Source organism: Pelophylax lessonae, assembly GCF_965119305.1.
Source record: "Pelophylax lessonae genome assembly, contig: HAP1_SCAFFOLD_232, whole genome shotgun sequence".
Taxonomy (NCBI): Eukaryota; Metazoa; Chordata; class Amphibia; order Anura; family Ranidae; genus Pelophylax; species Pelophylax lessonae.
In genome coordinates, this window is record NW_028120100.1 from 21,126 (window position 1) to 35,959 (window position 14,834).

General features: G+C 46.9%; 1 protein-coding gene across 1 annotated transcript in view; it reads left to right on the forward strand.

The window, feature by feature from the left end:
* Positions 1 to 12,050: 12,050 nt before the first annotated feature.
* Positions 12,051 to 14,834, forward strand: part of LOC309543577 (uncharacterized protein) — a 67,314-nt gene continuing 64,530 nt past the window's right edge. The window contains exons 1-3 of the mRNA XM_082276042.1: positions 12,051 to 12,151; positions 12,268 to 12,335; positions 12,510 to 12,539. Of these exons, the coding sequence (XP_082132168.1) occupies positions 12,118 to 12,151; positions 12,268 to 12,335; positions 12,510 to 12,539 (132 nt within the window). The 5' untranslated portion in view covers positions 12,051 to 12,117. The remainder of the gene's footprint in view (positions 12,152 to 12,267; positions 12,336 to 12,509; positions 12,540 to 14,834) is intronic.

A 14,834-nucleotide genomic window follows, 5' to 3' on the forward strand; every position in this document is an offset into this window, starting at 1 on the left:
ATGAGGTGATAGTTAAATTCAAACTTTGGCAGTGTTGTCTACACTTTGTACCCTGGGCTATAAATGATATACTCCTGACCTCTGAACTCTGTACCCTGGGCTGTATATGATATACTCCAGACCACTGCACTCTGTACCCTGGGCTGTATACAATATACTCCTGACCACTGCGCTCTGTACCCTGGGCTGTATATGATATACTCCTGACCACTGCGCTCTGTACCCTGGGCTGTATATGATATACTCCTGACCGCTGCACTCTGTACCCTGGGCTGTATATGATATATTCCTGACCACTACACTCTGTACCCTGGGCTGTATATGATACACTCCTGACCACTGCACTCTGTACCCTGGGCTGTATATGATATACTCCTGACCACTGCCCTCTGTACCATGGGCTGTATATGATACACTCCTGACCACTGCATTCTTTACCCTGGGCTGTATATGATATACTCCTGACCACTGCACTCTGTACCCTGGGCTGTATATGATATACTCCCGACCACTGCACTCTGTACCCTGGGCTGTATATGGTATACTCCTGACCACTGCACTCTGTACCCTGGGCTGTATATGATATACTCCTGACCACTGCACTCTGTACCCTGGGCTGTATATGATATACTCCTGACCACTGCACTCTGTACCCTGGGCTGTATATGATATACTCCCGACCACTGCACTCTGTACCCTGGGCTGTATATGATATACTCCTGACCACTGCACTCTGTACCCTGGGCTGTATATGATATAGTTACATAGTTACATAGTAGGTGAGGTTGAATAAAGACAATAGTCCATCCAGTTCAACCTTTGTAGGCATGCATGGCTGTAATCATCTCACATAGCCCTAAATGTTCTGATCCTTGAGATGTACGTCTAAGAGTCTTTTAAAAGCCACCATACTTCCCGCAGAAACCACCTCTTGTGGTAGAGAATTCCACAATCTTGTAGCCCTAACAGTAAAGAACCCCCCACGTTGCCTGAGGTTAAAACGCTTCTCCTCTAATCGCATTGTATGCCCTCGATTCCTCATGCAATCCCTTCGACTGAATAGCTGTTTTTCTATGCCGAGATCCCCATTGAGATATTTATAAATTGCTATCATGTCCCCCCCTAAGGCGTCTCTTCTCCAGGGAGAATAAATCAAGCGATTGGAGACGCTCTTCATAATCAAGGTCCTCCAGTCCCCTAATTAGTTTAGTTGCCCTTCTCTGTACTCTCTCCAGCTCCAACACATCCCTTCTGAGGACTGGCGACCAGAACTGGACAGAATACTCCAGATGCGGTTGGACCAGAGTTTTATAAAGTGGAAGGATTATAGTCTTATCTCTGGAAAACATCCCTTTCTTTATGCATGCTAATATTCTGCTAGCCTTGGTAGCCGCCGCTTGACATTGCAAGCTGTTGCCTAGTCTATCATCAACCAAGACTCCCAGATCCTTCTCCATTTTTGATTCCCCCAAGGGTTCCCCTCCTAACGTGTATTGTGCTTTAATGTTTCTAGACCCCAAGTGCAAAACCTTACACTTCTCCATGTTAAACCTCATTTGCCAAGTCGTTGCCCACTCCGTTATTTTGTCCAGGTCATTCTGTAGGATATCTGCTTCATGCTGTGCTGTTATTGCCCTGGCCAATTTTGTGTCATCAGCAAAAACTGATATCGAACTACTGATCCCGTCCTCAATGCTGTTTATGAATAAATTGAACAAGGTTGGTCCCAGGACTGAACCTTGGGGGACCCCGCTTACTACCTCAGACCAGTCTGAGTATGCGCTGTTTATTACCACCCTTTGGATACGCCCTTTTAGCCAGTTCCGTATCCAAGAGCAAACCCTGCTGTCAATACCTGCAGACCTTATTTTATAAATTAAGCGCTTGTGGGGAACTGTATCAAACGCCTTAGCGAAATCTAGGTACACCACATCCACTGGTCTGCCCCTATCTAGCTCACAGCTCACCTCCTCGTAGAATGTTAAGAGATTGGTTTGACAAGAACGCCCATTTGTAAACCCGTGCTGGTTACTACTGATGATGCTTTTGTCTTTAGCATATTCTACAATATAGTCCCTTATCATCCCCTCCAGAAGTTTACATACTACTGATGTCAGACTGACCAGCCTATAATTTCCCGGTATATGCCTCTGACCCTTTTTGAATATCAGAATCACGTTTGCTTTCCTCCACTCCCCTGGTACATCTCCTGTCCTAATACTGTCCGCAAAGATCAGGAACAGTGGTCTGGATATAACCTTACTGAGTTCCTTAAGTACTCTCGGATGTACGCCATCCGGGCCTGGTGATTTGTTTGTGTTAAGTTTGTCCAGCCTTTCCCTAATTTCACCCTCTGTTAGCCATAGTGGCAAGTCCTGTGTATTACTACTAACCATACCGTCATGGTCAGTGTACCCCTCCGTTTCCTATGTAAATACTGACGAGAAAAAAGCATTCAGCACGGTTGCTTTTTCAGTGTCCTCTGTAACCATCCTCCCATCATCGTTAATTATGTGTGCAATATGCTCTGCCCCAGTTTTTTTGCTGTTGATATACTTAAAGAATTTCTTTGGGTTTTTTTTTACTATCCTCCGCTATTTGTCTCTCAAAGTCTATTTTAGCCATCTTGATTTCATGTTTACACTTCTTATTTGCCTCCTTGTATTGGTCAAAAGCCGATACTGTGCCCCCTGATTTATATTTCCTGAAGGCCAATTTTTTTCTCCTAATAAGTTTTTTAATGCTACGGTTTAGCCAGCCAGGTTTGGCTTTGTCTCTTCTAAATGTATTTCCCATAGGAATGCACTGCAAGATGCCTTTTCTTAATATGTTCCTAAAGCATTCCCATTTTTCTTCTGTGGTCAGGGATCCCAGGGTCTGGTCCCAGTTTACCATTTCCATCAATGAGTACAATTTTGGAAAGTTTGCCCTTCTGAAGTTAAGGGTTCTTATGTTCCCCACTTGCCTTGTTATATTGTTATTTACACTAAATGTGATCATCCTGTGATCGCTAGAGCCCAGGTTGTCCTGGACTCCTACCTCCGAGAATAGGTCTGGGTCATTAGTGATCAATAGATCCAGGACTGCATTTTCTCTAGTCGGAGAGTCCACCAACTGTGACATGTAATTATCCTGTAAGGTTTTCGTGAATAGACGGGCCTTCTGTGAGTGTGTAGTCCCCTCTTCCCAGTCAATGTCGGGATAATTGAAGTCCCCCAATATGAAGACTGATCCTAGCTTTGCCACTTTACCCAAAAGTGCTAAAAATTCCAGCTCTACCTCCTCCCCTTGTTTAGGTGGCCTATAGCAAACCCCCACAATTACTTGGTTCTGGCTGACAGCATAGCTAGAACTGTCCTGACATTGCGAAGGTTCAACTGGGTCCTGAACCTTCAATTCTCAGTACTGGAACCAACTCATCACTTAGAATATCTGAGTCTCATCCTAAACACAGCTCAAGCAAGAGTTTTTCTTCCCCAAGAGAAACTTCAAACTCTCTGTTCCCAGGCTCAGACTCTTCAATCCAAGGTTCACCCAACTTTTTGCTTCTGCATTAGAGTTCTGGAGCTCATAGTTGTGTTCTTCTAGATCAGAGGGTCTCAAAACGTTCTAAACAATGAGCCAGCTTACTGTCCTTCAGACTTTAGGGCAGGGGCGTACTGTGGCCATTGGAAGGAGAAACGGTCCTGTCAGTGGGAAAAAATGGGGCCATCTATGATTCAAGTTCAAGCGCAGTTTGCTATCTCCTCTGTCGTAGCAGCGCTGAGCTCAGAGCTTCTACAAAAAGGAAGTTGGATCACACAGTTGCAGGGTTTGCTTCGTAGAGACCTCACTCTTTTAATAGTGAGGGTAAACAGTAATGGCAGGGATTATCTTAGCAACAACCTAGCAACAAGGCAGGATGGGGAGGACGCCATCTCAGAGGGTTTTTTGAGCTAGGCTCTAGGAGGTACAGAAATGGCCTACTCCTATAGGATGGGCATTATTCAACTTTATTCAAATCTGCAGTTAGTTTTCACCTACAGGCGCCCCCTAACCTGAATACGCATTTTGTGGGAACGACGAACTGACACTTGCTGACTGCAATACGTATGTGTACATTGTGGTTTACCAGGGTTATAGCCGAAGCTATATGCTATAACCCCTGAATGTTTTTTTCCAGCCAGCGACTGGCTTTCTCATGAAACCATTTAGAGCGGCTCATGACTTTTCCGAAGCAGCGGGAAGGGACATACCCCATTCTCCTGCCACTCATCTGTGTTTTTTAGGCTTACCGTTTTCTCCGGTTCACGTAAGGAACAATCCGATGGTGTGGCTGGCTGCTCCCATAGATGATCAAAGTGCAGATACTCTTTGATTGTCCCTATGGCCTTGGAGGATCATAGTAACATCATGACATCCCTTCTGATCCAGGCTGGAAGTAAATCATTTTTATTTTTTTTATCTTTTGCTTTTAAAGAGATTTGGGGTCTTTTGGACACCCAGGTGTCTCCATAAAGAGGACTTTGTGATGGTACTCACCGTCACTGGGAGTGAAAGATGGATACTTAATGGACACTGAGAATATAGTTTGGATTGCTTCAAATTGATTCTGTGTTTACAATTATGATAATGCGTATTGTACTTCAATGTCAGAGACAGACAGTCTGTCACTGGTGGACTTTTCCTACTGTCTGTGTATTGAGGTGTGATGTGTATTCTGTTAACCCTGTCTGTTCCATTGTTAATTGTTAATGGACTCACATATTGTTTCTGTCCAGATGGCTAGATAATTAGTTCAGGTTAATTCTATTTCTGTACAATTCCATCTGCATATGATAATATAATCAGGCAACCCCTGACCTGTGTGTGGTAATCTGATCAGGAGGGCGATGTCCATGCTGTATATAAACTGTGTGACTGTTCAATAAAGAGAAGGCTCCAAAACTTATACAAGCTAAGTTGTCGGCTAGCTTTGTATGGGTGCAGCTGGAAAATCTGATATCTATGTTTACGACTGGGAGGAAGCCATATACTGATGGAAGTCCACAAGCACAGTGTGGGTCACGGTTCTGTTATATTGGTGGCAAGTGGTGGAATGCTTCCTGCATCCAAACTTCCACCGAGATCCAAGGTTTGGGGAGAAGAAGAGGAGAGAACAGATTTCAGCCACCATGGAAGAGGAATTCGGAAGGAGGTTGCGAGAGATACAGATAAATCACAGAGACCAGTGTCAGAGAAGGTCCTGCTAGGATGGCATGATTCAATCCACTTGGAACTCTGGGAGAAAGCACTAGCCCGTGAGCAGCGACCCCACGGAAAAATCCTCCCCTCCTTCCAGTAAAGGTACTGGTCGCAGTACGAAATGAGAATGGTGTTTTTTGGGGAGACAACTGCACAAGGAATGGAAAGCGGAGTTAATCAGACTGGTCCAGGTGGAGATGCAGTTGGACGAGAGCTACAGAGTCCTCCGCTGGTATGTAACCCAAGTGTGCCCATGGACAGTGGATGACAGCCCAATGGAAGGCTTTTGCTACGACAGCCCGGGGCTGTTATTAGACAGGCTGTCCAAGGACCCCGACTTTGAAGTCAATTTGGAGTGGCGGTTAGAGGAAATTGAGGATTACAAGGAAGAGATCCTGAACATCTCGGAAGTGTTCTGGAGTTTCTAGCCAATCAGAAATGTGATCTGAAGATCACCTACAGATGGCTGCTAGACTCTGCTCAGCGCCGGGCCTGGGCTCCCCTACCTGGGAATATCCAGAAGTACCAGCTGACAGTCCAGAAATCCTGACTGAAGAATCGACAACGTGGCACAGTAATAGTGTGCTTTGCTCACTTGCACACACGGTTTGGGATGCAGAGGTTTTATGGAGGATTAGGGATCAACTGATTATCGGGGGCTGATATGCACTTTCCCCAATATATCGGAATCGGCCACCAAGGCGACCAATATTACCGATATTTCGGGAAAGTGCTTGTACCAGAGTGATGCCTGCAGCTAGAGGCATCTCCTCGGTACCGGCGTCCATAGCCTGAGAAGGAGATCGGCTGTCATTACAAAGAGCGGGAGGGGACGTGCCCCCTCCCACAGCTTTCCGCGGCTCGGACGGGTCTCCCTTCCCACCGGGAAACCCGGGCAACCAGCCTGCACAGCCGCCGAAGATCTGATCAAAGCCGCATTCAGCTCTGATCGGGTCTCCATGTAAAAACCCGGAAGTCATGACATCCCTTCCGGGTACTCGGCGCTAAATCCAAAAAAATTACAGAATTCAAAACAGCCAAACTTGGCGTTTTGAATGCTTTTAAGTGCAGAGGAGGGGTTTGGGGTCTTTTAGATCCCCAGATCCCTCCACAAGAGTACATGTTAAGAAAAAAAAAACAAAAATATAATTTTTAATGTACGAAAATATCGGCCGATACCGATAAGCGATGACCAAAATATCGGTATTGCCAATAAAAAAAAGATATCAGTCGATCACTGTGGCGGATGCAGCAAGTGTTGACTCACCTTGATGAACCTGTTTCTGCTTAGGATGAGCTTGGATGGAGGAATGCGTCTGTCCAGCCGCTGGATAAAGGTATGGGAGAAGAGGAAGCCATCTTCATTCCCCAACCACGAATTACAGATTTAATTGACTTTTCATCGCAGGATGATATGGATGATAAATCACCCGCCAAAGTGTTGTCACTGGGCCCGAGTGCCACCAGCCTGTGCCCTGGACTTTCAGCAATTCAAGAGGCTGGGTATTTAATTGACTTTTCTGCTGAGAAGGAACATCCCAGTGAGCCTACAGCAGAAGAGCGGGCATCCAGGCATTGCACTGCTGACCTCTGCCTGCAGCAATTGGTGACCCAGAAAGATGTGTGCAAGGCCACTGACTTTTCAGTTTACTTTCCTGCAGAACAGCTGGGATCAGGACTTAACATCACTGAGCACTGCCCAACACCAACAGCAGCTTCAGCCTTCCTGAGAGAAGAGGCAGCTGACCTTTCTCCTACACCATTGACAGGGACATGGGATTTCCTGCCAGCAGCATCTGTGGAGTTACAAGAAACTTCTACAGCTTAAGCACTGACAACTGGACAGAGGGTCCAAGACCTCTGCCCCAGTTCCAGAGGCCCAGGGTGAGAAGGTGGTGATCACTCCCCAACAGCAGCTACACAGTTTGGAGAAGAAGATGGCCATCTTTCCTCCCCAGCGAGAGATACACAGTCTGGGAGCAGAGGAAGCCAGTCTCCCTCCCCAACAGTTAGCCGGAGTGGATTATGTGGAGTCCCCAGCAAAAGTGCTGCCCAACACCCTCAACAGCTACAGAGTTCCAGGAAGCTGGGGAAAACAGCCCCTTGCCCCTGTGACAAGCTGATGAAGTGAAACTTCTACACCCAGCTGAAGCGCTGGCAGCAGGGCAGAGAGTCAATGACCTCTGCCCCACACCTGTGGCAGTTCCGGAGGCCCAGGGTGAGAAGGGAGAGGAGGTTGTTGTCCTCCCTCCCCAACACTCAGTCAGAGCGGAGGAAACTGTGTTCCCTCCCTAGACAGGATCTGTGCATCTAGGAGACAGTATCAGAGAAAGGTTGTCCCAGCCGCCAGATGAGGGTAAGGAAGATGGAGCAGCTGACTTCCCTTCCCAGCAGCAGACGGTGCCCCAGAATGATGACACCAACCCAGCTAAGGAGCTGACAACAGAGCAGAGTGCGGCTTGCCTCTGCCCTTAACCTCCTGCCATCCGCGCTACAGCCTATATACGGCTGCAACGCGGACTCGAATTTTCGGGAGGCCGTTTTTAAACGGCCTCCCAGTGACACGCCCCCCGCGCGCTCCTGCGAGCGCGCATCGGGGGAAATCTGTGTCGGCCGTGTCCCTTGGACACAGCCGATCACAGATCGTGGTGAATGGCCAATCACAGCGGCCATTCACCACGTGATCAAGCCGTCCAATGAGAGATGATCTCATATGTAAACATATGAGATCATCTCTCATCGCCGGCGCTCCTTCCTCACACAGAGCCTGCGTGTGAGGAAGGAGGGAGAGCTGCACAGCGCCGGGACACAGAAAAAAGTAATCAGGGCACCGATCACCAGTGCCCTGATTACTAGAGGTACACCAAACACACCTTCAATGCCCACAGTGCCCACCATCAGTGCCCCCCATCAGTGCACACAATCAGTGCCCATAGTGCTGCCAGTCAGTGCCCATCAGTGCCTGCTCATCTAGGCACTGATGAGCACTGACTGGCAGCACTATGGTCACTGAGTGTGGGCACTGATGGTGCTGCCCATCAGTGCTCATCAGTGCCACCCGCCAGTGCCCATCAGTGCCACCCGCCAGTGCCCATCAGTGCCGCCCGCCAGTGCCCATCAGTGCCGCCCGCCACTGCCCATCAGTGCCGCCCGCCAGTGCCCATCAGTGCTGCCCGTCAGTGCCACCTCTCAGTGCCCGTCAGTGCCACCTCTCAGTGCCCAGCAGTGCCACCTCTCAGTTCCCAGCAGTGCCGCCTATCAGTGCTCATCAGTGCCGCCTATCAGTGCTCATCAGTGCGGCATATTAGTACCTCCTCATCAGTGCCACCTCATCAGTGCCCATAACTGCCACCTCAGCAGTGCCCATAAGTGCCACCTCATCAGTGCCAATCAGTGCAGCCTATCAGTGCCCATCAGTGCCGCCTCATCAGCGCACATCAGTGAAGGAGAAAAATGTATTTATTTTCAAAATTTACTCGCAAAAAATAAGAGAAACTTTTTTTTTTTTCAAAATTTTCTGTCTTTTTTCTTTTTTTTTATAAAAAATAAAAAACCCAGAGATGATTAAATGCCACCAAAAGAAAGCTCTATTTGTGTGAAAAAAATGATAAAAATTTTATATGGGTACAGTGTAGCATGACCGCGCAATTGTCATTCAAAGCGTGCAAGCGCTGAAAGCTAAAAATTGGTCTGGATGGGAAGGGTGTTTAAGTGCACAGAAGGCAAGTAGTTAATGTACCAAAGATGGAATTCCTATGGTAGTGGATGGGACTGCGGTCTTCACCTCTATATCCCAGGGATAATGGGCAGTTGGCCCAGGTCATGAGGGAGTGAGCCCAGCCACCCTGTCTTCTCTCCAGCAGCTGAAAGGACTCCAGGGAGAAGGGCCAGTCCATGCTTCTTTCCCACTGCGGGTATGTTCTACGAGAGAGGCAGAGGTTGGCTGGGTGAGTAATGCTCCATTTGGGACAATTTGTTACTGTGTGGGTACAGATATTAGGGGACTGGAACTACAGACTACCTTCAAAGTCAACCCGTTTGTGGTCCACTCCTGTGTTAGTCTCCTTCCAAAAGGGGGGAGCTGTGATTGGAGTAACGTTTGTTGGGGGGCCCGTGTCACACAGCCTACTTTAGAGAGGTTGGGAAACCCCTATCTCAGCCCCCTAGGCCCCTCTTATGTGTAAGTCACCCTGTGTCTATTAGTGACACAGGGTGACCAAGAAGCCCAGTTTGGCCTGCCCAAACCAGACTTCCACAGACTGATCAGCTATCAGTTAGTCTACCTTGGGGAGAATCTGTGACGGTACTCAACGTCACTGGAAGTGAAAGACAGATAATTATTGGTTTGGATTGCTTCAAATGGGTTGTGTTTACACATATGATAATATGTATTGTACTTCAATATCAGAGACAGACAGTCTGTCACTGGCGGACTTTTCCTATTGTCTGTGTATTGAGGTGTGATGTGTATTCTGTTAAGCCTGTCTGTCCCATTGTTAATGAACTCACATATTGTTTCTGTCCAGATGGCTAGATAAGTAGTTCAGATTAATTCTATTTCTGTAAACAATTTCATCTGCATATGATAATATAATTAGGCAACCCCTGACCTGTGTGTGGTAATCTGATCAGTAGGGGGATGTCCATGCTGTATAAGGCTCCAAAACTTATACAAGCTAAGTTGTTTACTAGCTTTGTATGGGGGGCAGCTGGAAAATCTGATATCTATGTTCACGACTGGGAGGAAGCTGTATACTTACGGAAGTCCACAAGCACAGTGTGGGTCGCGGTTCCGTTACAGACCTGTCATCCCTATTTCTATTACGAGGGATGTTAACATTCCTTGTATTAGGAATGAAAGTGATAGTAAAAAAGGGACAGTGTAAAGATAAAAAGTAAAAAAAAATAAGAAAAAAAAATGTAAAGAGCCCCCGTCCCTCCATGTTCGCATGTAGAAGCGAACGCATACATTAGTCGCGCACGCATATGTAAACAGTATTCGCACCACACATGTGAGGTGAACATTAGAGCGAGAGCAATAAAGCTAGCACTAGATCTTCTGTGTAACTCTAAACAGGTCACCTGTGAAGGCACCTATAGAGATTTTAAGTACCGTACTTTGTCGCCATTCTATGAGCGTGCGCCATTTTAAAGCATGGCATGTTAGGTATCTATTTACTCAGCATAACATCATTTTTCACATTATACAAAAAAATTGAGGTTTAGGGGTATTGTGTTTTTTTAATAAATGAAAGTGTATTTTTCCCTAAAAATATTAGATTTGCAAAATCACTACTCAAATACCGTGGGACATAAAAAATTACAACTATCCCCATTTTTTTCTCTGGGGCCTCTGCTAAAAAAAAATTATAATGTTTGGGGGTTCTAAGTAGTTTTATAGCAAAAATACTGATACTGTTCAGAAGAAGATGAAGGGAGAACACCCTGAAGGCCAGTCCTGAAAAGTTACCTGTTAGAGCAAATTACCAAAACATCACCGAGAGAACTCAACTGTTTTGCTATGAGGAACAAATACGCCTACAATCACCGTAAGTACGCTAAGTACAAAAATCACAATTTGGTCCACAAGGTGGTGACCTGACTTCTCTCAGATGGAACGCACAGACAGGAGGTTTAGACAGGAAGTGATGTGAGATACTGACAGGAAGTGATGTTGGTCCACAGAGGAAGTGATGTCAGATAGAAATAGGAATTTCAGAGGTGAGTCGGGAGGAAGAAGAGAGGAGACGTAGCTGAAAGTGGCAGCAGAGGAGGTAATAAGATATTATTTTCTAGTTATAATCTTTAATTACATAAAGAAAATTTCCTCCTTCCGTTTTTATGTCTGGGGGAGCAGAAACAGAGGAACGCATAACACTGAGAATCAGATTCCAGTCCCCCGGTGAAATCACATAAGTAGGATGAGCAGCAAAACTTCCTCCAGCTCTCCTGTAGCGCCCTCACCAGGCAGGGCCGAGGTACTCATAATCTATCTGGGGAAAAGGCAAAGCTCGGAGTGACCCCGACACCCACCTCTGGAAATATTCAGCAGCTTTCCTCCCTCATCACTACTAACATTAATCCCATCCTCTACCCCATCACCAACTGGGCCCCCAGATCTGTATATACGGGATGACCGGGAACCCCACCGTGTCTGTGCCTTCTATACTCTGCATGTGTCAGAAGACACCAGACAAGGCTATCTGCCCTGTCCCTTACTCCTCACCCTTCATCTAACACTGCTGTCCCCCATTCCTTACCCCCTCAATCTAACACCGCTGTCCCCCTCTCCTCACCCCCCATCTAACACCGCTGTCCCTGACTCCTCACCCTTCATCTAACACTGCTGTCCCCCATTCCTTACCCCCTCAATCTAACACCGCTGTCCCCCATTCCTCACCCCCCATCTAACACCGCTGTCCCCCGCTCCTCACCCCCCATCTAACACCGCTGCCCTTACTCCTCCCCAATCTAACACCTCTGTCCCCCGCTCCACACCCTCCATCTAACACCGCTGTCCCCCACTCCTCACCCCTCATCTAACACCTCTGCCCTTACTCCTCCCCAATCTAACACCTCTGTCCCCCGCTCCACACCCTCCATCTAACACCGCTGTCCCCCACTCCTCACCCCTCATCTAACAGCGCTATCCCCTCCTCACCCCCCATCTAACACTGTTGTTCCCCACTCCTCATTCCCTTATTAAACATTGAAGATCTCAACTCCTCACACCCCCAATTTGATGCTTCTGTCCCCCACTCTTTACCCAGACCCAATGCTGCCACTTTGCTTTCTCTTGCTTGTCTCTATTAATAAAACACAGATCTGACCGGAGAGACAAGGAGGATTCTCAGAAGATTCTTAGAAGGACACAAGGATCTCTATGAGGACGTCATGATGGAGAATCAGCCGCCCCTCACATCACCGGGTAAGAGGAGTCTTTATTGTAAAGGAGAGAGCAGTACGGAGGATCCACCTAGATCCCCCATCATCTGATAAACACATAGAAACAATGTATTCAGTCAGTGTGTGTGTTTCCTACAGATGGATCCAGTAATGGGAACCCACCAGAGAGATGTCCCCGTCCTCTGTATTCCCAGGATTCCACACAGGTCAACCTTAAAAAAGAGATAAAAGAGGAGGAGGATGAGGATTTTGTAATGGAGGAGGCAGATTTTCGAAAAGGACACATAAAGCAGTACCAGGACACCATGGAGGAGTCATCCAGTGACAGAAACCCACCAGAGAGATGTCCCCGTCCTCTGTATTCCCGGGATTCCACACAGGAAGGTCACACCATCCCTCACCATCATCAGGTGAATGAGAATGTAGGAAAGTGGTCCCAAGCCCTAAGAGATATCATTCTTCTATTATTATTACTTTTTGTATTTAATATTATTTCTGCCATTTGGTTGGTTTAGGATGAAGATCTGATAAATGTACAAATTGGGGTTATAAAGGAAAAGACGTATGTGAGGGGTGATCAGCATTTTACAGAGGAGGATGGGATGATGGACGCAGTTAAAGAGGAAGAAACTTCTCCAGATATCAGCTCTGGTAATTATGGAAGAATGGGTTAAAGGTTACTTAGTGATGTTTGGTTGGGTGGTATCATTGATCTGGTTAGTTGTCATAGTTTGGTGTTGTGATTGCACCCAGTTCCACCACAGATCTCTTTTACACTTTGAAATGTTCAACCAACATACACTGCTCCAAAGAATGAAAGGAACACTTTGATAACACATCAGATCTCAATGGGGAAAAATATCATGCTGGATATCTATACTGGTATGGACTGGGTAATGTGTTAGGATCTATACTGGTATGGACTGGGTATTGTGTTAGGATCTATACTGGTATGGACTGGGTAATGCATTAGGATCTATACTGGTATGGACTGGGTAATGTGTTAGGATCTATACTGGTATGGACTGGGTAATGTGTTAGGATTTATACTGGTATGGACTGGGTAATATGTTAGGATCTATACTGGTATGGACTGGGTAATGTGTTAGGATCTATACTGGTATAAACTGGGTAATGTGTTAGGATCTATACTGGTATAAACTGGTTAATGTGTTAGGATCTATACTGGTATAAACTGTGTAATGTGTTAGGATCTATACTGGTATGGACTGGGTAATGTGCTAGGATCTGTACTGGTATGGACTGGGTATAGGATCTGTACTGGTATGGACTGGGTAATGTGTTAGGAAGGAAAGGATGCCACATAGTTTGATGGAAATGAAAATTATCACCCTACAGAGGGCTGAAATCAAAGACACCCCAAAAATCAAGGTGAAAAAATCATCAGTAGTGTGTATGGCCCCCACGTGCTTGTATGCATGCCTGACAACGTCGAGGGAATGCTCCTAATGAGACGACGGATGGTGTCCTGAGGTATTTCCTCCCAGATCTGGACCAGGACATCGCTGAGCTCCTGAACAGACTGAGGTACAACATTGTGGCGTCAGATTAACCAAAAAATAACATTCCAGAAGTGTTCTATTGGATTTAGGTCAGGTGAGCGTGGGGTCCATTTAGTGGTATCAATTCCTTCATCCTCCAGGAACTGGCTGCATACTCTCATCACATGAGGTCAGGCATTGCTGTGCACAAGGAGGAACCCAGGACCCACTGCACCAGCATAGAGTCTGACAATGGGTCCAAGTATTTCCTCCCAATACCTAATGGCAGTCAGGGTGCCATTGTCTAGCCTGTAGAGGTCTGTGCGTCCCTCCATGGAGACGCCTCCCCAGACCATCACTGACCACCACCCAACCGGTCATGCTGAACGATGTTACAGGCAGCATAATGTTCTCCACGGCTTCTCCAGACCCTTTCACGTCTGTCACATGTGCTCAGGGTGAACTCTGCTCTCATCTGTGAAAAGCACAGGGTGCAGTGGTGGAGCTGCCAATTCTGGTGTTCAATGGCAAATGCCAATTGAGCTCCACAGTGCCGGGCAGTGAGCACAGGGACCACTAGAGGACCTCAGGCCACCCTCATGAAGTCTGTTTCTGATTGTTTGGTCAGAGACATTCACACCAGTGTCCTGCTGGAGGTCATTTTGTAGGGCTCTGGCAGTGCTCATCCTGGTCCTCCTTGTACAAAGGAGCAGATACCGGTCCTGCTGATGGGTTAAGGATCTTCTATGGCCCTGTCCAGCTCTCCTAGAGTAACTGCCGGTCTCCTGGAATCTCCTCCATGCTCCTGAGACTGTGCTGGGAGACACAGCAAACCTTCTGTCAATGGGAGGTATTGATGGGCCATCCTGGAGGAGTTGGACTGCCTGTGCAACCTCTATAGCAGGGATCCTCAAACTACGGCCCTCCAGCTGTTGCAGAACTACACATCCCATGAGGCTTTGAAAAACTCTAACAATCACAGACATGACTAGGCATGATGGGAATTGTAGTTCCCGAACAGCTGGAGGGCCATAGTTTGAAGACCCCTGCTCTATAGGGTCCAGGTATGGCCTCATGCTACCAGTAGTGACACTGACCCCAGCCATATGCAAAACTAGTGACAAACACTCAGAAAAGATGAGTAGGGAAAATGTCAGTGGCCTCCACCTGTAAAACCATTCCTGTTTTGGAGGTCGTCTCATT